Source organism: Ascidia mentula, chromosome 5, assembly GCF_947561715.1.
Source record: "Ascidia mentula chromosome 5, kaAscMent1.1, whole genome shotgun sequence".
NCBI lineage: Eukaryota > Metazoa > Chordata > Ascidiacea > Phlebobranchia > Ascidiidae > Ascidia > Ascidia mentula.
Window position 1 is genome coordinate 16960979 of NC_138570.1, and position 22186 is coordinate 16983164.

The 22186-nt window shown below is 36.1% G+C and overlaps 2 protein-coding genes and 1 long non-coding RNA gene across 15 annotated transcripts; all 3 read left to right on the forward strand.

Moving 5' to 3' along the window:
• The first annotated feature begins 657 nt into the window (after positions 1–657).
• On the forward strand, positions 658–4189 carry LOC145902436 (uncharacterized). The gene is made up of 6 exons (XR_014402603.1): positions 658–1577; positions 1965–2080; positions 2219–2356; positions 3024–3173; positions 3353–3404; positions 4053–4189. It is a non-coding gene; the product is annotated as an uncharacterized LOC145902436 (long non-coding RNA).
• Positions 4190–4818: 629 nt separating this feature from the next.
• On the forward strand, positions 4819–7135 carry LOC145902435 (uncharacterized). 3 transcript variants are annotated; one of them, XM_082990395.1, is made up of 5 exons: positions 4819–4942; positions 5016–5081; positions 5264–5320; positions 5853–6022; positions 6149–7135. In XM_082990395.1, the coding sequence occupies exons 1-5, from the start codon at positions 4913–4915 to the stop codon at positions 6867–6869; spliced, it is 1044 nt and encodes a 347-aa protein (XP_082846521.1). In that variant the 5' UTR covers positions 4819–4912; the 3' UTR covers positions 6870–7135. The 3 variants fall into 3 exon arrangements, with proteins under 3 accessions (XP_082846521.1, XP_082846522.1, XP_082846524.1); XM_082990396.1 differs by lacking the exon at positions 4819–4942 and having other exon boundaries at positions 5026–5206; XM_082990398.1 differs by lacking the exon at positions 4819–4942 and having other exon boundaries at positions 5039–5081; positions 5180–5320.
• Positions 7136–9947: 2812 nt separating this feature from the next.
• LOC145901781 (tripeptidyl-peptidase 2-like) lies at positions 9948–21819 on the forward strand. 11 transcript variants are annotated; one of them, XM_082989562.1, is made up of 33 exons: positions 9948–10011; positions 10155–10300; positions 10413–10628; positions 10863–11000; positions 11148–11224; positions 11653–11817; positions 12105–12236; positions 12307–12449; positions 12787–12929; positions 13033–13109; positions 13167–13294; positions 13632–13731; positions 13811–13959; positions 14185–14300; positions 14359–14449; positions 14559–14642; positions 14726–14841; positions 15016–15134; positions 15270–15376; positions 15514–15668; positions 16054–16167; positions 16511–16705; positions 16885–17022; positions 17097–17341; positions 17419–17497; positions 17561–17599; positions 17732–17874; positions 17954–18050; positions 18154–18284; positions 19389–19510; positions 19633–19754; positions 20610–20729; positions 21116–21819. In XM_082989562.1, exons 9-33 carry the CDS (start codon positions 12900–12902, stop codon positions 21203–21205), a joined length of 2907 nt encoding a protein of 968 aa, XP_082845688.1. In that variant the 5' UTR covers positions 9948–10011; positions 10155–10300; positions 10413–10628; positions 10863–11000; positions 11148–11224; positions 11653–11817; positions 12105–12236; positions 12307–12449; positions 12787–12899; the 3' UTR covers positions 21206–21819. The 11 variants fall into 11 exon arrangements, with proteins under 11 accessions (XP_082845688.1, XP_082845692.1, XP_082845696.1 ...); XM_082989566.1 differs by having other exon boundaries at positions 10533–10628; XM_082989570.1 differs by having other exon boundaries at positions 10155–10628; positions 12380–12449.
• Positions 21820–22186: the final 367 nt, after the last annotated feature.

Genomic DNA, 22186 nt, shown 5'->3' on the forward strand with positions numbered 1-22186 from the left:
GGTAAATGACTGTTTGTTGTAGGTTTGCGGTTGTATTTGAAAGCTTTACTTTTGAAACTTTTGATATTTGAAATTTGAAAACTTAAAAATTTTGTGAGAGGGATTTATTTCACGTAAACTTTTTCAAACTAAGTGGATATAGTGATTAGTTAAAATTTAACAGTGTTTTAATGATTTGAAATTTAATTTAGGAAACACTGGCAGGTCAAGCCCTAAAGTTTTCAATGAAGGTTAAACTCAAACCTCTACCTAGTCTGTCCTCTTAGAAAAATGCATCTAATATTTACCCCATGCACATTTTCACATTCAGGGGTAATTAGTAGACACTAACACTCTGTATTAATATCATAGTACCAACTGTTTTGAGTGGTTACAACCAGGATTAATGTAATATAGGGATGTGGGATGTGGGCAATTCAAAATAACAAGTTTGGATGATTCGAATTCTAAGCTATTCAAATCCGAATTCTAATTCAAAATTGAATAATAGGATTTAGTTTTATAACTTTTCCTTAACTTTAATCACATTAATTGTTCACCTATTTCCTGTTTATAAATATGGCCTCAATGGCATGTAACAAACTTAAGAGATTATTACACTCATGCAGACCTTCGAAAACAGTCAATTACTCTATTATGCAACCAGCAAAACAGAATATTATGCAGTATTTTGGATTCGATTTAACTATGGATAGTAAAAACCTTAAATAACTGCCAACATAGTTGCAAGTGACTGCTAATTTCATTTTTAAAGGGATGTATAAGGATTTACCCAACACAAAGCAAAACGAAATAACTCTAGATGTAATGTCCAAATTTGCAATGTTTGTGAAAAAGGTCCGATAATTACCCCATTTGACTATAGTGTTTTACTTGTTTTAGTATTACTCGAATGATTATATTATTGATTCAGCACATCAGTCCATAACTGAAACCTCGACATTTTCTAAACCACACCCATTCTTGGTGGGAGTCAATTGATTGGACTTTCACATTGGTCTGAGCAGAATACAACTTGGTGGAAAATACTAGCATAACATTTTTCCAATTCTGTATATGATTGCAATCACTAGATGGTTTTTTTGCTAATGGATGCTTTGGCAATTGGATCATAAACACTTAACTTTTCTTGGGTTCTTTTGTTTACTTGTGGCAAATCCAAGTTTCATATATGCATTTTGAAATGCTATGCATGACTGCACATGACAAAGAAAAAAAATTAATGCAAAAAAAACAAACATAATAACCATAATATAAATTATCTCAAGTGTTGTATCAGTTTTTGTTCGATTTTCAAGGTCATTTTACTATTTTAGAACTGCAGAAATTTTTTTCATTGCAATTTGTCCCTTAAAGGAAAGCATATAAGGAAAGACACACTTGTTTCTATATAAGATAATTTTTATAAATCTTTTTTACAAATCGCACTCATAGATGTCACATGAATAATAACTATTAGTGAAAATGATTTATTCTTACGTACGGGGAAACACCGAACGGTGTTCGTGGATTAAGATTTTAACTTGATTGAAGTTATGGGAAGCAAAGATTAAAAATGGGATCTAAGGACATGCTTCGTAAGTATTTTTGAAATTTTTTCTTGTGTTTTGACGTCTATAAAATATTTGTGGTTTTTGGCCAAAAAAATTCGTGACATTGGATAAAATGCACGACCCAGGCTTTTGCCTGTCATAAAGCATCTGTTTTTCTTAAATCAGGCGTTAGACACCCAGGACATAGTAGTCATCAATTAGAATTTCTCCTGACCCATACACTTTTACCAGATTGAAAGAAAATTTGACATTCTTTACTAATATTCTGCAAAAAAGATACTAAACGCATTAACATACGAGATGTGTTTGCTATTCTGCACTACATTCTCACTACAAAAGTCACGCAAAAATTATTTAATCTGTTTTCTCCCGTTTAAATTTTTTATAAAATAGTTATTTGTTTATTTGCAGTGCGACAGTTGGTCCATCATCAGGATAATCCAAACAGACATTTGTGGACTCCTCATTATGCTCAGGCAGCATTCGATCATGCCGGTGATGCATTTGTATGAAACAAGAGATTTACAGTAAGTCAAAAGGTAAAGCAGGGTACTTTGTGACAATTGACACAAAAAAAAACAAGGTGACTAGTGATGTTGTTGAACATCAAATATCCATGTGAAAAAAAAGTTCATGAGGGCTTTATTGTTTTTTGTGTTTAACAGGCACCAACCAATGCAATCTTCCAGCGATACAAGCAGCACTGTTATGCAAAAAACTTTCCCATCAGACAACTTGATAGAATAACTGGTCTCTGTTTGCAGGAAACCCCATTTTGTCGTCCATTAGAGGATGATCAGCTTGTAAGTGGAAGTGGTAAAATTTGAATTTGCATTAAGCATTAAGAAGTGCTAGTTTTTTGACTTTGTTTATTTTTGTTACATTTATTTGCAAAAATAACTGATGTATTTACAGGAAATGCATATTTTTACAGATTTTTTTAAGTTTTTTTTTATATCACTTGTATTTTTTTTAATGTCTTGAAAAAATAAGTTGAAACTAGATCTTGGTTCACAAAAACATTATAATTTCAAATTATCTTCATATTTTCATATTTCCATTTATCTTACTGATTTTGTGGTCAGATAATATGTAAAATGTGTCGACAATTCCTGAATAAAAACTTTTAATTCAATGTTTCCAGCAGCTCTTTCAAATTTGTTTTATTATAAGCTGAAAATTTTTTTTTGCCCTGATAAGGGCATCATCAGAAGAGTAAAAACAAAAGCAAAGAAAAATAACCAAGTACAAGCGAAGGTCTGTTCATTGCTTTTGTGTCCAAAATGTCCACATTTATGTTTTTAATTTTCCAGTAAATATTTTATGCCTTGAAGTCAGTTATATTGATTTTGTATTATTCTAAACTTCTTACTCACAACTAGTAAATATGCCTTAAGTGTTTATGTGCACGATAACAAGTTTAAACATAAAGAATATAAATAAGCACCATCTATTTTATTTTTCAACCAGCTTCGTTGTTTTTCAATGCTGACTCTGGAGATGAATCAAAGAACATTTAGTTTAAACAAATGTATTTTGCAATGTGCTGGTGCAATGGCTTCCACTAGTGTTATCAATGTACTAAAAGAGATTACAGAATCGGATTTGTCCCACTTGAAGGTTTGGATAAGTTGAAACATTCTGCAGAAGTAAAATTACAATTGGATTAATATATTGGTATATGACTTAATATTTATCCTTTAGTATTGAACTCATAATCTATATCATCTATATATCTAATCTATAATTTATCATAGCCACTTGTGCATATTTTTTGTATCTGTTCTGTTTATTCTCAGGTGTTTGTGGATTATGCAAAGAAAATTCAATGGATTCACTTCTATATTGCAGGTATAATTAACTTGAACATTTCAAACACATGATATATTATGTGATATATACGATACATTCAATGGTATTGGAAACAAAATTAATTGTATTTCACAAGTATAGCTATAAATGGTATCGTTGGCAATAAAATGTTTTTACTTCATGAAATCTACCTAACCAGCAGCACTTCAGAAGCGTGGACACCAAGTTGTTCTAGTACAAAAACTTAAACGCAAAAATCAACATTCAAAAATTAATTTTACCGTCAGTTACGTGAGCCCCGCCCATTTCATTTTTATTTTTTACGTGATTTCTTGTTATAATCTTTTGATTGTTGTTTCGCCTGATTAAGCAATGTGAACCTGTGGTGATAAAAAAGTAGGTCACTTGCATCCCCTGCTCAGAGCGTTGTCCAGTATGTTAGCACAAGAGGTTTCTACTGTTCGGCCAGTTTTTATCGTTTTATCATTTTAGCATCTAACTATGTCTTTTTCTGTTTATGTTATTTGTAGAACTGAAGATGCTTTATTAAAAAGCAAAACATGTTTTATAAAATCAGAAGCATGGATACAAAGTTGTTCTAGTAACATTTAAAATTGGTATCGTTGGCTTGCAAATTGCATATTTGTAATTTGTGGTTTTGAAGATCTTCCTGTTGACTACATAAAGGTGGTCTGCCAGTTTGCTTACAAACACGTTTGTCCCGAGAACAAAAGAAAAAGCTTCGCACACTGGACAATGTCAGAAAGAAATGGAAAACAAACTTTTAGAAGGATCGAGAGATACATGAAATCCATGAACGACGGAAACTATGATCTGGGGAGGCTTTATTTGGAGGTTGGTTTTCACTTGTTGTGTTTTAGTATTTGATGCTCTGTATCAATTGTACATTTCTTGACATATAGATTTTTTCGTTTAATTTTTGCAATGTTTAATACATTTACTGCATGATTAGTTAATGTTTCTGTCTTAATCACACAACTTACCTCTTTTCACTTCTGTTTGGATCCTGTTTTGATTTTTTTTTCCCATTTCTGACATTATAAATATTCAACCTCATAACTGATCCTATTTCAACTTTTGGTCAGTTAATTACATTTACAACTGGTTTTGACACAGGACACAGCCCGACATGAGTATTTTCGTGCCATTGAGCTTCAAATTGAAGATTACATCAAAAGCATAACAGAAGTGTGTGTGTAAAGTTATTCTTTTACGTGTATTTAAGACATTTCATAATGGTCATTGTAAGATTGGCCTCTAAATGTTTGCCTAAAATGTGAAAAGAAATATTGGAAAACTTGTGCAGTATTTTCTCTTTTTACTGTGCATTATTGTATGTGGTCTTACATCATAACTTATGCTGCAGGGTATCAGGACCATGTCAGTTGACACATCATATGAGTACATTACCTCAAATGCTCAGGATTTTATCTTCGAAAACTACGAAGATTTTATAAAAATACAAGACTTCAGACACCTGGGTTGGTATCAGTGCATTGGGAACATACACAAACAGTTACAAGATAATGTTTGAGGATGACTTTAAAAGAAAGCTTGTAAGTAATCTTTTATTTTATGAGTAATTTTTACATCCAAAAAGTTTAGATTGTCATCTAATATTTTATTTAGGTTGCACTAAAGCGTGTTACAAACAACTACAAACAGCTACAACGGAATGACGTGAAACTGAGCCATGTAAGCAATTACTGCTTGGAATGAGAAAAAATGCTTCATCCATGGATGTTTTTCCTTTGCAAACATTTATGTGAAAAAGTTTGTTAATGTTTGTTAAGGAATGAAATCTTTGTTACATCATGATGGTGCTCAAGATTGTGAAGATGTGCTGACTGTTTTATTAAAGTTCGTTATTTTGAAAGGTTTTAAAGCAAACGCAAAGCACTCATGACACACTACCAGTTGATGGAAGCAAAACAGTAAGTTATAGGGATTGAACAAAACTTTAAAAATAAGTAACTTGTTTATCTCCGTGTTCCCTAAAATTGTTCATGCTTTTCGGAAGTGCATGGTGATTAAATATTACCATAGATTATGGTAAAACAGTCACAACTCTTTAGACTATAGCTTTGCCACTCTAACTTAAACTGCAGCTTTAGTTCAGAGCATTAAATAGTCACAAACCTTCATAATTTATGGCTTTATGTTCCAACCTAATGTGATACACCCTAGTTTAACATGATGAAAAATGTTTACTGTAAAAAAGAATTTTGCGGTCGATTTTACTTTGTGTATTCAGTGCTTATTTTAACACAATTAGTTGCTGTATTTGAATACCAACAATTTTGTAATGTGTTGTTAGATCCATGATTTGAAAACAAACATGTGATGCAATTTTATGTTAAAAGAAACACTTTTTTCAATGCAGTAAGTTTGCACAACACTAATTGTTTAGCCAAAAAATAACCATTAAGTTAGATTATGATCAGTTTAACAAATCCATTACTTTAGGCTGTGGATTGTTTTGTTCCTCCGAGCGAACTGACATTTTCCATGGACAAAATTATTGACAACGGAAACTTCAGGCTTGTTAAGAAGGCGGGGAATGACATGCATGGAAATGTAACAGTGCAGTATATTAACATAGAGGACGGAATATCGACCGAACAGCAGATGGAAACGTAAGTTTTGAAATATATTGACACGGTTTTGGGTTTTAATCACATAAATGTTTTTCATGTAAAATTCAAACATGGATCTACAGTTGTTCACAAATCACATTAATTGAGCTGGTACGTTTGTTGTAGGTTGACGGAAGGCGTCTCACTCTTTCGGTTGGCTAATCACAATCACGTGATCCGCGTACTCGGTCACACTCGCCAGGGAAACGAGTTCGGAGTTTTGTTCGAGTGCGTGGACGGTATGAACATCTTCCCCTTCCTCCAATACACCAGGAAGAAGGATTTCTGGCTCCCTCCCCTGGCCAACGTCCGACTCTGTGCCGATATCGCATCTTCCATTCACTTCTTCCACTCCGATCCAATTTTTAGAGTCGGTGACGTCACGATTGATGACGTAGTGATCACGTGCAGCATTCGTGCCAAAGTGACGGGGTTTAAGATTGGTAAATTTATGGAAGGCAACAAAAGTCGTGGGAATGGTGCCGCGTCCCTTGCAAAGATAATCGCATCCATAATCCTCCGGGAGAAGTGGAGTGGTGATGAGGATTGGGATCGCATTGCGGAGGAGAGCATGGCGTGCGCAGAGACCCAGGAGGAGCGGAAGTTATGTTGGGCACTGGGGGATGAAATCCGACTTTGTCAAAGGGAAAGTCCCTCGGTCGCTGAAACACGAAAACGTCTCCTCGTGCGCTTGGAATTGAAACCCTCTGATGACGGAGGTTTCACTTTTTCGGATGAGCGCACAACTAGGCTCTTAGAATACCTCCTGGATGCCATGAGAAAGTTCGACTTTTCAGACAAAGATCAGAATAAAATTGATGACAATGATGTTCTTCCTATTCTTTAACCTGTGTGTTTTCGTGAGCAAATTTTTTTTAGTTTACTCTGATATCGTCATTGCTCCACAGCTGTCACATCCGAAACTGTTTGATTTAATTAGTTGAGATGTGGGTGACATTCGTTTTTAAAATTTTCCCGTGGTTGGGTTTGCCTCCTTCATATGTGTTTCCAATATAGCCCACATATGACGTATCCGAGATATAATCCATTACTGCACTGGAACGACTTTTCAGACCTAAACTCTATTGTTTGTTCGGGATTAAATGCGTTGACAATTTATTTTTGTTTGTGGAGTTCTGTTGTTTGCAGTAAAACTATGTGAGTGCGAAGGATTGTTTGTTTTCACAAAAGTTAACCAATCTTGCTGACGGTGTTTATGCAAACATGTTGTTAATCACCGACACAAACCTCAGTCCCATTTATCAAATTTCTAACCGCTGTGTAGATAACGGCTTCTCGGATTGCACTGAAAGCTTGATGAGCCGCAAGAAGTATGGATTGGTTCGTGGGAGGGATACGTTTAGTTTATTCAACACAATGCAACCCCAGCTACAAACTTTATTAAGTTGTAAAGCAGAATTTAAACAAATACAATATATGCAACGTGAGTTGCTTAAAATCTTCAAAAAACCTTCCCCTAATTTACTTTCGTCACAGCAATATAGGTGGCATAAAACAGCAGCATTAAGCAAAGCAAACTGGCAGGGAAACGGTATGTACAGACTGAAGAGTTACGTGTGGTCAGGTACGGCAGTGTGTAGTTATTAGTACCTTTTTCGGCAAACTATGCGACATATGGCGAGTGTTGCGAAAATGAATAAAACTGTTGCAAAATGAATACGATACAAGTTGATTGTCCTCTATGTTGCATCACTTCATAGTGTTGTTGGTCGACTTTAACGGCAGTCCTGTCAAGAAGGAAGAGTTTTCAGAGAAAGAAGAACTTACTGTTTGACCTTCTTTTGGGTTGCAGGGAATGTTGAATTTCTTTTTGCTGGAATTTGGCAGTGGCTGAGATGGATAGAATTCCCTAGGGATGATCTTTCAACACAGATTTCTTTGGAGCAGTACGATTCTAACCAGGAATCGGATGCCGAATTTGATCTCCTGGAGGAGAGAGTATAGATGGACTCTCGGTTCCACAAAGGGTTGAAGCGGGCTTACACCACTCCTTAGCAATGGATGGCAAGGAGATCAATTTGTTGGGAACTACCGGGGAGGAGACGTTGGTGGTTGCCACAGCGGCATAGGAGGGGTCATGTTGCACAGCACCGGTCATTGGGTTTCTTACATATTTTATTCGGGGTACCTTATAGTTCCCACGAATATCGGACCCAATAACAGCGAACAAAACAACAAATAAACAACAATATAAAAAACAACGCAGAAGGAAAGACCTGGTGATAGTTAGTCTTTAAATAATTTTCCGCTAGTGGGCGCCGATAAAATAGCGAGTAAGAACAACAAGGAAAAAAAAACAAAACAATACAAGTAAAAACACGTACGGGAAAGTATACCGACTCCTAGTGATTGATCTATCATTAAATTATTGTCCACGAGTTGGCGCAAATAAATGACGAGCGAGAACAACAAATATAAACAACAATTTTTTTCTTACTTTATTTATTTTTTTTAGTATTATTGAAAAAGGACGCTAAAGGCGTACAATTGAAGAAAAGACTAAGCAAGAAGACAAAAAAGGCAACAAGGGTTAAACATAATGGCGAAAAATCAGCACAAGAAGTCAAGTTACATGGGTATATGCTTCACGTCAAGCAGCGTACGACCAATTTCTTTTGTAATAATTCGCTACGGTATTTCTCACTGGCGATGTTTAATTCAATGGATCTTATTGTTTGCAACATATTTACAAATTCTGTTGTTGTTGTTGGTTGCCTATTAGCGTATTTGCATCTATAAATTACAAATCGTGCACAAAGAAGAGCGCAGTTTAATGTATTCCGAACAGTAAATGCAAAGAAGAAAAATAAAAGGGGACACGAAGTTTAGCACTGAGCCAACCGCATACATTTTCCCAGTAATGTGCTGCATTAGGGCAATTTACAAATCGATGTGAAAACAGTTTCCGCGGCATTTTTGCAAAAGACACATGAACCTGTTTCTGTAAACTTCATATCCTTTAACTTTTTGTTGGTCACAATGGCCATGAGATTTAGCTTAATTTGAAAGCTTATTAGTTTAGTTTCCACTGTAGCTTGAGGTATATTTTATATATTTGCCTCCAAGATACTCCAAAGTCGACTAAGGACTCCCATACAGCTTGTGCTTTGTGTTGAATCGTATTGCTATTTTGAAGCCAAAAATACAAAGCCTTTCTGCTCTCGCAATGTCTCAAGCAATGCAAACAACAATAACAAACGCGTGCGGGGAAAAACAGTGACATCTGGTGGTTATTTGGTGGTTAATGTATAGTCCCCAGGTGGGCGCTAATGTGGGGCGTTTTCCGGTTATTTTGGTCATGCCGTGAAAGGTCTCATACAGTAGGTTTATTGGTGCCATATTATTTTTGCTATATGTATATGTATGCCATATATGCTATACAGTCGGTTTCAGTGAGGATAAATAAAAAAAAACGATAACATCGCGTGGAAAAATTTTGATGATGTGTCATCCGGGAGTGGGCGCTATTATAGGGTGTCGGCTCAATTTTTCCCATTCTGCCATGAATTTTCAAGAAAATGTTTTTGTATTTTTTGTAACTTCTACTTGTCGCCTATCTACATACTTCACAACGCTAATAGGCAAAGGAAGAAACGAAAACACGTCTTATCGAGATATTCTTTGCAATCACCAATTTACGTACTCTTTTGAAGAAAAGCATCAACGGAAGAGACGGACTTGTTCCTATGTAAGATAATTTTAGGTTAGGCCTAGATTTGCTAGATAAACCCCACATATTGCACAACTCAGCGGTTGCCTTGAGTGTGACGTAGCAATATTTCAGATTGGTAATTATGAGATCGCTGCATAACCATATGAAAGAATATACACATAGAAAAATAACTATTACTGAAAATAATTTATTATTACATACGGGGAATCACCGAACGGTTTTCATCTATTCTGATTTTTCTTTGATTAAAGTTATGGGAAGCAAATATTAAAAGTGGGGTCCAAGGGCATGCTTTGTAAGTACTTTTGAAACATTTTCGTGTGTTTTGACATACATTAAATTTTATGAGCTTTTTGAAAAAATTTGGTAACATTGATTAAAATATACGACCGAGGCTTTTTTCCATTTATTAAGCAATCTGTTTTTTTCTGAAATCAGGTACACCTAACATGTTAGACACCCAGGACCTGGTAGCCATGAATTAGAATTTCTCCTGGCCCATACACTTTTACCAGATTGAAAAAAAATTTGAAAATATTTACTGATGTTCTGCACAAAATTTCCAAATGCTTTACATAAGAAAGGTGTTTGCTATTCTGCGCTTCATCTTCACTACAAAAGTCATGCATGAAATTATTCAATCTGTTTTCACCAGTTAGCATTTTTTTGATAAAATTGACTTGTATATATTTGAAGTGCGACTGTTGGCCCATCATCAGGATAATCCAAACAGACATTTGTGGACTCTTCATTATGCCCAGGCAGCATTCGATTATGCCGTTATAAAATTTGTTAATGTGGGATTTTTTGGACCAGATGAAATGTCAACAAAATCCTTCTTTCTGGTGTATTTGGAGTACATGAAGCAGTAAGTCAAATGTGGTGATTTCGAACACTTTGGACAAGCAAAAGGTGAAGCAGTATGTTTTCAAACATATCAGTTCTCAACAGTGCAGCTTGGTGACTAGTGATGTTGTTGCACATCAAACATCCATGTGAAAATATTCAATAATAGTTCTTAACAATGTCTATGTTCAACTTCTCCGTGAACATTTATAAAAAAAGGAAAAGTTCTTTGTGTTGTTATTAATTTTGGTAATCGCCTAAGTATATTGTGAAGTCTTATCTGTTTTTGATATCATTTAGGGTCACATGGAATGCATGTTGTAGCCATAACTTTGCGGATGGACCAGACAAAAATCGTATTACACCTGGTGCACAAATTGTTGCGAGATTGTTGATTCCAAACTTGCTACCATGGAGACCGGAACTTTAATCAGAGGGGTCAGTTTGATATTTTGTTTGTTGTAAAATGTGTGGCATATTGTGTTGTATTCTGTATTGTTAAAACAGCTGGAACAGACGGTTACTATTTTCTGTGTACTTGTAATTTCATATATTAACATATATATATACATGTTTGTGTTCCAGTTATCAGAGGTTGTTCGTCTGGGATGTGATCTTGCCAACCTCTGTTATGGTGAAGCGTGCCACTGGCTGGGGGCTGAGTAAGAAATATGTCACCTATCACTTACATGCATAGGCGTCGATATAGGGGTGACTGGGGTGGCATGTCACCCCTCACAAACAAACATGGGTGACAACGCATGCATTGTCACCCCTGGATTTCGTTTAAATTAAAAATTATTGTCAGAAAAACCATATATACATTATACTATGCGTTGAGCTAGTTTTAAACGACCAGTACTATCACTATTACAATCAGGACAAACACAAGTGTCTTGTGGATTGTTACGTAACAAAGTGACAAGAAACGGAATTTGCGTCATTTACTGATGTTTAGGGCGATACGACTGACGAAATGTTTTTTGCGTGTTTCTAAAACCTGGAAAAGTCACCCTTAATATTTTACAAAACGTTAAAAAATCGACGCCTATGCTTATATGTCATTGAATTTGTCATGTGTGTTTTTCAGTAAAATCACTATAGAAGAGGCCGTCACCAAACACAATCTTATATTTGTGTCAAGTGCCGGCAACAATGGTCCATGTTTGTTGACAGTGGGCTCACCAGGTGGCACTTTTTAATGATCGATTTTTTGCTGAGTTGTGTGGTTTTGCCACAATGAGAAAAATATCTGGTGTAAGTGAATTGTTGACATGTTGACAATTTTCTGGAGTGTGCATTCATATTGTTCCTAGTTTGGAGAACTCTTGAAAAATAATATAACATTGACATTAGAAATAGATGTCTGTGCAAAATCCATACACTTTATGAGTCACGGAACAATTCCCTGTGCTAATTAAGAACTTTTCAAAATTGATTGCACAGACACATATGTGCAAATTATGTATCAACTTACCTTTTATCAAATGTTACCAACTCTGAAATTCAGGAATTAGGAAATAACCACCTATGTTCTTCCAGTTTACATCAGATGGAAGACCCAAGATTGTCGACATCATTGACGCAACAGGTAGTGGAGATGTTGACACAAGCACTGTAGTTACTCCTGATCGTGACGGAAATATTGTTGGTCTAACTGGTCGAACACTGAAGGTGTGTAGTTACTTTGGTATACATGTTGATTTGACAGCATAATGTTTATCAATGAAATATCATTTTAAAGCATGGCAAGAAAAATGACATTGCGTTAATTAGTTGGTATTTTTTTTGATTCCATCGGCTTGGAACAACCCAAGTGGAAATTACAACATTGGTTTAAAAGATTTGTCCATCATTTTTTCTAAAAACCTAAAAGATTGCTTGCAGGTAAAAAGAGAGAATTTTTCTTGTAATCAGCAATTTTGTTTTAAAATATAAATGATATAAAAAAACTGATCAAACTGATGATGACAAAAGTTTTTGTCGAAACGTTTTTAACATGACAGTGTTAACAGCAATATGGGCCAGTCTATTTATACTCAGCATTATGAGAAAACCCGTGAGTTGTGTTCCTAAATGATATAATTATGAAAGATATAATAATATTAGGCAAAATGTGTGTGCACATGCAGTTATGTTGCCAGTCCAAGTGGAGTGATATGATTATTGAGATTCAACAATTTTATTTATTTATTTGGTTGCCTGAACAATTAAATATTCACAGAAAGAAAAGAAGGAAGGTACATGGGACTCCCAGCACAAGAAAATTACTGCCACTACACTAGGCAAGATTGAAGAAAGCACCAAAGCAGACCAAGGAACCCTGCAGTTGCAACCATGGAGACTGGAACTGGTTTAATCAGAGGGGTCAGTTTGAAATCTTGTTTGTCGTAAAATGATGGTTACATCATGTTATTATCTGTGTATATACTTGAAATTTTGTATGTTAACGTACATATTTGTGTTGCAGTTATCAGAGGTTGTTCGTCTGGGATGTGATTTTGCTAACCTCAGTTATGGTAAAGCGTGCCACTGGCCGGGGGTTGGGTAAGAATGTTACCTATCATTTACATGTCATTGAATTTGTCATGTGTGTTTTTTCAGTAAAATCTGTTCCACTGCAGAAGAGGCCATCACCAAACACAATCTCATATTTGTGTCAAGTGCCGGCAACAATGGTCCATGTTTGTCGACGGTGGGCTCACCAGGTGGCACTACAGAGCACATTATAGGTAGGTTATGCTGTGTGCACTTAAAATACCATGTCCATAAAATGTTGATACAATTTCTTGCATTTTAAGAAAACAAAAAAAATTACATTTATTTCATGCCAGGCATCCAAAACATATTCACAAACATTTTCACCCTGACTTATTTTCTATATCAATCAGTTGCTTTGTTGTCATTCTTAAAAAAATTCTTGTGAATTGTTTCTTTGTAGCACCTGTGCTTTGTCGGTAGACTGTATGGTTTCCTTGTCTCTCTTTTCAGTATCACTCACATGGCGTTTTGCTGGTATTCAGTTCTTTACACAATAAAGGTTCTCAAATTCCTTATCTTGTTCTTTAGGTGTAGGAGCGTGGGTATCTCCTGACATGATGACAGCTGAATATTCGATGACTGAAAAACTGCCTAGCAACCAGTATACATGGTCGTCAAGGGGCCCATGGTAAGCAATAAAATAACTTGTTTTTTGTTGTTAGTTACCTTGTGTTATTAATTTCAAATGTTATTGAATCACATTTTAGTGTGAATGGAGCACTTGGCGTGTCCATATCAGCACCAGGTGGCGCCATCACCTCTGTTCTAAATTGGACCTTACACGGGAGTCAGCTGATGAATGGAACCTCAATGTCTTCACCAAATGCGTGTGGTGCAATTGCACTTATTTTATCAGGTAGACTTTCATCTGGTTTGGACAGAAACTAAGTAAATATTGGTAAAGAATTAGTTATATTGGTAAAGAAGTAGTTGTGTATTTGGTGCAACTTCACTTTGTATCTCTGGTAGATTAAACAAAAATTGAAATAGTTCAGCAACTAAAATTTTGGAAATTTTTGAATTTTATTTTTTAATTGCTGCTTTGTGCAGATTCAAGAATAAAAATACTGTTGTATTTTAGCATTGAAAGCTCAGGAAATACAATATACTCCATACAGTATTCGCCGCGCTATCCAAAACACAGCATCAAAACAAGGCTCTATTGAATGCTTTGCTCAGGGTCATGGATTTTTACAGGTAGGCTGATATGAATATAGTGGGAGGTTACATACAATTTATATCTCACATTTTTAAGGTAAATGAAGCATATGAATATATAATAAATAATGCTGCTGCACCAGAAAACAAGATATCTTTTGACATTTCACTTCCACAATCAGGAAAAGGTTATTGTTGATAGTTTAAGATAAATTGTTGTTTGCAACCTGTATAGTTTCTAAATTTCAGTTATCTATCAAGATCATGAAATCAACATAATATTTAACTTGTTTGCAGGAATTTATCTACGTTCTTATGAAGATTGTTTGAAACCACGTTCTGTCAGTGTGACTGTCGAACCCAAATTCCACTCTTCAGCAAGTAAGCACAAAAAATAATAAACAGTTGTCAAGCCCTCTTTGTGGTCTGTGTTTGCGGATGAACGTTCATTTCTCAATCTTCAGGTCCTGAGGAAAAGATTGAAATCAGTTGTCACATGGCTGTATGCAGTGACCAGCCCTGGGTAGTTTGTCCAACACATCTTGAAATGATGAACATGGCAAGAGCGTTTGTCGTCAAAGTAAGTTTTATGGCTGCCACCAAGATTTGCCTAAACTAAACAATTTGGAATAGACTTTAATAATATAGTTACGCAAACACCAAGTAAATAATGTTACTTGAAAGATGTTGATCTGTTGTATGGAATCTAATTCATGTTTGTTTAAATTAAATCATCATCTGGTTGCATTTTCAGGTGGATCCAAGAGGATTACCTCCAGGTGTACATTATGCCCAGGTTCAAGGTTTCAACACAAAGCGTTTGGATGCAGGAGTACTTTTCACTCTGCCAGTCACTGTCATTAAACCAGAAAAGTAAGATCCTTCAGTTTCCTGTCTTTTAATTATTTTTATTTTTTTATGATTAATTTTTATTGTAATTTTTTTGACTTCATTTCCCAATGAATGAAAAATTTCACAAAACTTATAACCTGAGATATCTTTGTCTAGAACTGGTCAACTCACCAACTACCGACTTCAACAAGAACAACGAACGTTTAAACCTGGACAGATAGCAAGAAAGTTCTTCCATGTACCTGAAGGTGCAACATGGGCAGGTCAGGATTTGACAAATGCACAGATTCAACCTAGAATTAACTTTATGCTGAAAATGTATTTTTTAGTTCTTAGCAACAGCTTGCTTGAGGCTTGTATTGACTCTTATATTAGGATCAGACAATTACTTTTCCCACAGAAATGACGTTGAAAAATCACTCAATTGATCAGTCAGCAAGATTCGTGTTACACTGCGTCAATATTCGACCACAAAGAGCATTTCGTGAACAAGAGTTTTACAAGCTTGTAAATGTTCCAGCAGGTGGCTCCACAGAGCAGGCGTTTGCTGTTCAGGTAACAATTCCCGCCTTTGTGCACAATAATATCATATAATATCTAACATTAGTAATTTTTTTACCTCTACATACATTTGATAAGCAAAGTGGAGCCAATAATATGAATTGCGTAAGCTGCAGACAGATGGCCACTGTTTCAACATAAAAGGTCTTGAGCATCAGTGCAGCTGGTGTGACTATCAGACGACTTTGCTGACCAAACGGCCAAGCAAAGACTTCCACTTTGTGGTGACTATACAATCACCGTAGGTTGCACCTAGTCGTCTGATAGTCACACCAGCTGCACTGATGAGACCTTTTATGTTGAAACAGTGGCCATCTGTCTGCAGCTTACGCAATCTACATGCATTGTTTTGCTTTACTTAATGTGTTTTACTTTTTAGTCTGGGATCACAGTAGAACTCTGTGTCGCCCGCTGGTGGTCAAGTTTAGGTGACGTCTCCATTTCATATGACGTCAAATTCCGTGGGCTTACCGTTAGCAACAACTTGGTTATGGTGAGTGTAATATTTCTATATTTGACTCATAACACAGAATATACCCAAACCGACCACTTCATTCACTCTGATTGGTGAACCACTGTAGTCAAGGTTGTGGGTTCAAAGTTCAAATCTTACCAGGAGCATGTTGCTACCACTAGTCAGCTAATATCAATCAGTGTCGGTGATGTCACTATAAATAAATGAATGATATGATAGCTGAGATAGACCACACTGCCTTAGATTGTCGATTCAATCTTTCGTAATGTGGTATCTAGTCCTGAACACAAAACTTTGCATGTGTGTTGTACAACCAAGATGAAGTAAATACAGAAAGTAACGTAGTCATGAACCTCCCCAGCATGCAGCCAACGGAATTCATCGCCTTGAAGCTTGCTCATTGGAAAGAGAGGATCTCTCACCCTCTATAACCCTCAAACACGTTGTTCAACCCCTGAGAGCAACTGATCATTGTATACGTCCATTATCAGCTAGAGATCATGTTCTTGGAGATCAACCAACATATGAGATGATCAACACATACCCTTTGCATGTGGTGAGAATGTGGTTGATTTGAATCAACAGAGACTTAAAACTGTTCATGTTTTAGTTACGAAATTGTCGCATAAACCTAAAACAATTTATGATGAATTTAGGAAGTTTTAAACTGAGCAGCCTGCACCTATTACTGGGGCTACTATTGTAACTTATCAACTCACAATAAATTGTCTGCAGACAAAATCATCTGATGTCACCATATCCTTTCCCATGTTGTCGGATTTATTGTACGAGAATGAATATAACAGTCAGATATGGTTGATGTTTGATTCCAACAAGTGCTTTGTGGGTGCAGGGGACGCTTATCCTCACCAGGTATATTCATTATAGTGATTACATATCATATTTGCAATTAGACACAGTTGATTGTGCATGTATTTATCTTACAGTACCCAATCAAATTGGACAAAGATGAATACACAATACGCTTACAAGTCTCCCATTCATCGAGGGATGCGCTACACCGACTCAAGGACGCCGCACTAGTGGTGAAAGCCAAACTGTCGTCATCAATATCACTGGATGTTTTTTCCACACACAGAGACGCGTTGATGGGAAGTAACAAGATGTCGAATCAAACAGTGATTCCTGGACATCCATTTCCATTCTATGTTGCTCCTTTACAAGAAGACAAGTAAGATTGTGTTTATTTGGTTTGTTTGTCATGTGACAAGCGCTAAACAACATTTAAATCACTTTTAAATATTTCAGATTACCAAAGCATGTGACTAGAGGACAGTACCTGATTGGTCAGATGAGCATGGCAAAAGGGGAGCTTGGAAAACGAGCAGTAAGTTGTGTTAATTCAAACACTCAATTTATCTTCCTCTGAAGCAATGTGTATTGTTAACAGAGCTTGTATAGCGGAAAAAGGTCCAAGATTTCTGAAGAGGTAGAATAACAAACTATGCAGAAATTCACCTTTTGCCTTGGTTGCTTTTTTTCATATAGATGATGTCCTAGACTTCTGCATCTAAATCAGTAGAGTTCAAATCTTATATGTTGCATATCTTGTTTCCTGCAGTACACACACAAATTCACGTACGTCCTGATCGACCCACCGAGCAAGAACAAAACTAACCGCAACTCAAACTCAAAGAAATCAAACAAAAGCTCCAACCAGTGTGAGGATGATGTCAGAGACCTTCAAATTTCCTGGGTTGCTAAGTATGACGTAACCAAATCCGATAATTAACAAAATCATTGCTGACACGATTATATCCTAAACTTTGATATTCCGTGACAGACAAGAACGACTGGACTTGTTCGATAAACTGAGGTTGGACTGGGGTGAACACATACCTCTTTACATGGCTAAACTACAAACACTTGAAGCAGCAAAGGTAATCATTACTTTTATAAGACAGGTTAATTTGTAAAAATTCCTGGAAATACTTTGAAAACAAAAGTTATTTTTTCACCATCATTAAGCTCATGCATTTGTAGACAAGAGAGGAGAAATTGGATGAAATAATAGAGACGGCTGATGAAGTTATATCTCGTATTGATACTCATCAATTATCAGCTAACCTTGGGATTAAGTGCGACCCAAGACCAGATGCTGCTTCCATAAAGAGGTAAAACCACCAGACTGGCAACCATTTAACTCTAGTGTGATTCGTTAAAATTCTATTTCTGTGTAAAACGTTTCATGCGAAGAGCTTGTGAAAGTAATATAATGTTATGTCAATAATATTCTTATACAGTATATATGTGTGTATATTTACAATGCAACTTAGCGATTGCTTGCAAGTCAATCAATAATACATAAATTTAAGCCATTCCATGTTAAATCATCACCAAATGACCTAAACCTCTTTAATGTAGATGAAACATATGTGTTAAGTACTATGGCACAGTCACACATGCCAAATTTTAGTTCACTCAGATCATTGGTTCAAGAGTTATGTTTCCATACAGTTGTCGTTTTGGGGCAAAGTTCAGGGGTTTGCCTTCTGCTTTAACCCCTTTATTTCGAAAACTACTTGGCCAATTTTGATGACTTTGATATTGTTTGAAAGAGAATTGTCTGTATAATCAGTTTTGATTTTTTTGTTTCCTTCTTACAATGACCTCTTGACCTTTGTTGTAACCCTGAATTTGACCTGGCCTGATTCGTGACCCAGAGGTCGTCAGATGGTTAACTTTTAGGTCTTATAACATACAGCTTACAGCTACAACATATCAAATCATTGAAGTGGTAAAAGTTTTTGGTTTCTTGTTATATCGCTTCATAAAGATAATATTGGCTAAGAAACATCTCTTTTGGTCATACATGAGTAATTTGGGATATACCTTGTTTTTATACACAGCATGGAATATTAAATGTTATAATGTAATTTTCCCACAAGCTGTGGTATCAAATAGGGCAATTTTAGTGCATTGAAATTAAATTTTTCCTAATTCATGTTTTTGCACAACAAACTTGTTTTCCTTTCTAAAGGTACACAGAAAATAAACCTTATTCATAAATACATAGCACCCCACTTCATCCACATTCTGAAAATTGTTCCTCTTCTGTTATAATATATGTTTAATAAGGCCAATAATTGTGTTCCTATCCCACACGAAATGTTTCCTTCAGTGGTCCAACAAGTGTCCTTCTGGTTTGGCCAGTAGAACAATTAAGATGGTTTTAGGCGATTTGACATGGAATGACCCATTTACATTTTCCTTCGCAGTGAAAGTGAAAAACAGAGATGTCATCTCATTGGATCGCTCGTGTATAAAGGTTGTGCTCTCGCAGATAAAATGGTTCAACTTGACACAGCGAGGGAAGAAAGATCAAAAAGTGAAGCCACAGGTGTCTCTTTATTATCTTTGATTCATGCTTATATCGCTGTAATTATACTTGTAGCTTAGTAACATATTTTACAGTGTATTGAATACACCAGTTGTGTTTTAAACACATATCTTTCTAAAAAGATGAACCGCATGAGGGCGCTGACAATCTTGGTAGTAGTGAAACAACTTATGGTGAAGTTTGCGAACAACTTAAAGAAACTTTCGAAAGGTTGCAAATGTTTGCGGACATGAACGAGAGCAAGGTGGGATGGAAAGTATATATTACCATAAGCGCTATTATGAGCTTGTCGTCTTATCTGACACTTGCATGTTATACCAATAGTTAAGAGAAGATCACCATGTTCAATTCATTCTATACCAGTGGTTCCCAACCTGGGGGTCGCGACCCCTAAGGGGGTCGCGGGAAGGCTATCTGTGGGTCGCGACATATATGTGATGTTTTCATAACTTGTTACAACACATAGGCTACAACTAGTTGGGCCTACCATCGCTTTGTCTTGTCAGGGACGATAAGCAGTAGGCTATGTGCCACTAACATTGTGCACAGGCATTGTCATTAAAACATCACAGCAGTTATTGTCATGAACAATGAAAGTATCAAAAAGCAGTTTAGGGCGTTCAGTTGTAAGTAGCAGTGAGATATCAAGGTGCAGTGTTTTTCTTTACCTCTGGTCATGGAGAAGAAGCGTAAATATGTTGAAGAATATTTGAAGTTTGGATTTACCCGCATAATCTGCACTTGCACTAAAAAGCCTCCGTGTGTCTTGTGCAACGTGGTGCAGTGCTGAATCAAGGTAGTTTTCAGATTTTAGCGTTGTCAAATACTCAACCTAGGATTTCAAACTTGGCTATGAAGTTGCAAGTCAGCCGTCTTATGGAGCAAAGTGATTGCCAATAAATGATATACTGTAAAGTGCACTTTGATTGATATTGCTGTTGGGAAAAAAATGGTGGGGGTCGCAAGTTAGTTTAAATCAATATAGGGGGTCACCAACCACAAAAGGTTGGGAACCACTGTTCTATACAGAGTACCAGCATATATACACAGTATAAACAACACCAGTGCAAGCTTTTAATGACATTTTTGTCGTTTCCAGGTTTTGCCTTTTGTTTTTAAACACGCGGTCGCCAATAAGAAATATGGTCTGGCCGCCCGAGCCCTGCTTAAACAAAGCGACGACAAGAAATGCAAAGAGACTGACTTGAAACTTATTGAGGTTTGTATTCAAGTCTTAATGTGGACGTGTTACGTCACCTGTGTTTTGGGTCATCTTAAAACTATTTACACGCAAGAAATTCACTTCAAATTTTGTACCCAAGAAACTTACTCGTACGCGACCTAACATGATTGTTTGATTAAAAATGGTTTTAAACAAATGTCTATAAGTAAAAAAACAAGGCCAGAATCATTTCTAGAACCACACAGGTATTTAAGTACAGGTTTAAAGCAAACCAATTTCGACAAATATCATTGAAATGCGAAATATTATAAAAATAAAATACAGTAAGTTTTACTTGTTGTTGCATAAAAAGCAATAAACTGCAGGTGATGTTTGTAATATTTTCGAGCTGTGTTGTTTGAACTTACCACTGTTTGTTGCAGATTTGTCGCAAACTTGGTTGGGAATACGTGGCGCAATACATTGAGATGTCCCTTCCAATAAAATACCCAGCCTCATTCATTCCATTTTAAAGCGATACAACGTGTATTGTGTGCCGCTGTTTGTTGCGGTTTATTGCCGTCGTCCATCGCAGTTTGTCGCTGCTTTTATCTAAATTTCAATTTCTGTTTTTACTGGCAAAGATCTGAACTTTGTTTCACTAAATTAGTTTTTTTCGGCCATATTCTGCTCGCATAGGCACCAAATTTTATGTCACATGATTTATGAATTATTTGCAAAACCTAATTTTTCGACTGCATTGAGGAATTATTCTTGATTTTTAATTGACAGCGAAACAACTTCCACGCAAACCTTTTTTACGGGGATGTGGGTTTTTAAGCAATTGTTGCTTTCTGTGTTTTGCGCAATGGATATTGAAGGTAATTGCGTACAACCTTCTCTAGAGACGTTTCTACTATGTTTTTTTTATCTCGTTGTAACCAAACGTGGTGTTTCTGATGATCGTACAATAATTCCACTTTTGTGTTTGTGTAGAAAAATTCTGTCCTTTTCTCATCTTGCAATCTTTGGTTACTAACAAAGTACCAGAATCACAAGGAAATTAAGATAAAAGCACTGGTTGGTTAAACAAAACTTTGCTGTGTACTATCCGAAGCTGTTGAATTGGAAACTACCCTTTATTTAATAATATTTTGAGCGATTCGCACGTTAATATTTGTTTGGCGAAGTTCTGGTAAAAATACCCATTTCTCAATTAATGCCAAGAGCAATCGAGCGTTTTAGGTTCTATACATTTACCCACATTCGGACAGTTTTGCTTTTTTGCCAGACGAATTGCTAGTGTTTGGTAACACATGAAGGCTGACTACAAAATTGCTCAATTGTAAAACAAAGACGTTACAGCTGATTCAAGGTAATGTACGGTTAGGATTGGTAAATGACTGAATGTTTTGTGGCGGAAAAAAACAGCTCTGTGGGGGGGCTGGTATAACAGTTCGAATAACAAGAGACAATGTGCAGAAAAGTGTTTGAAGGCTAATACAAAAAACTCT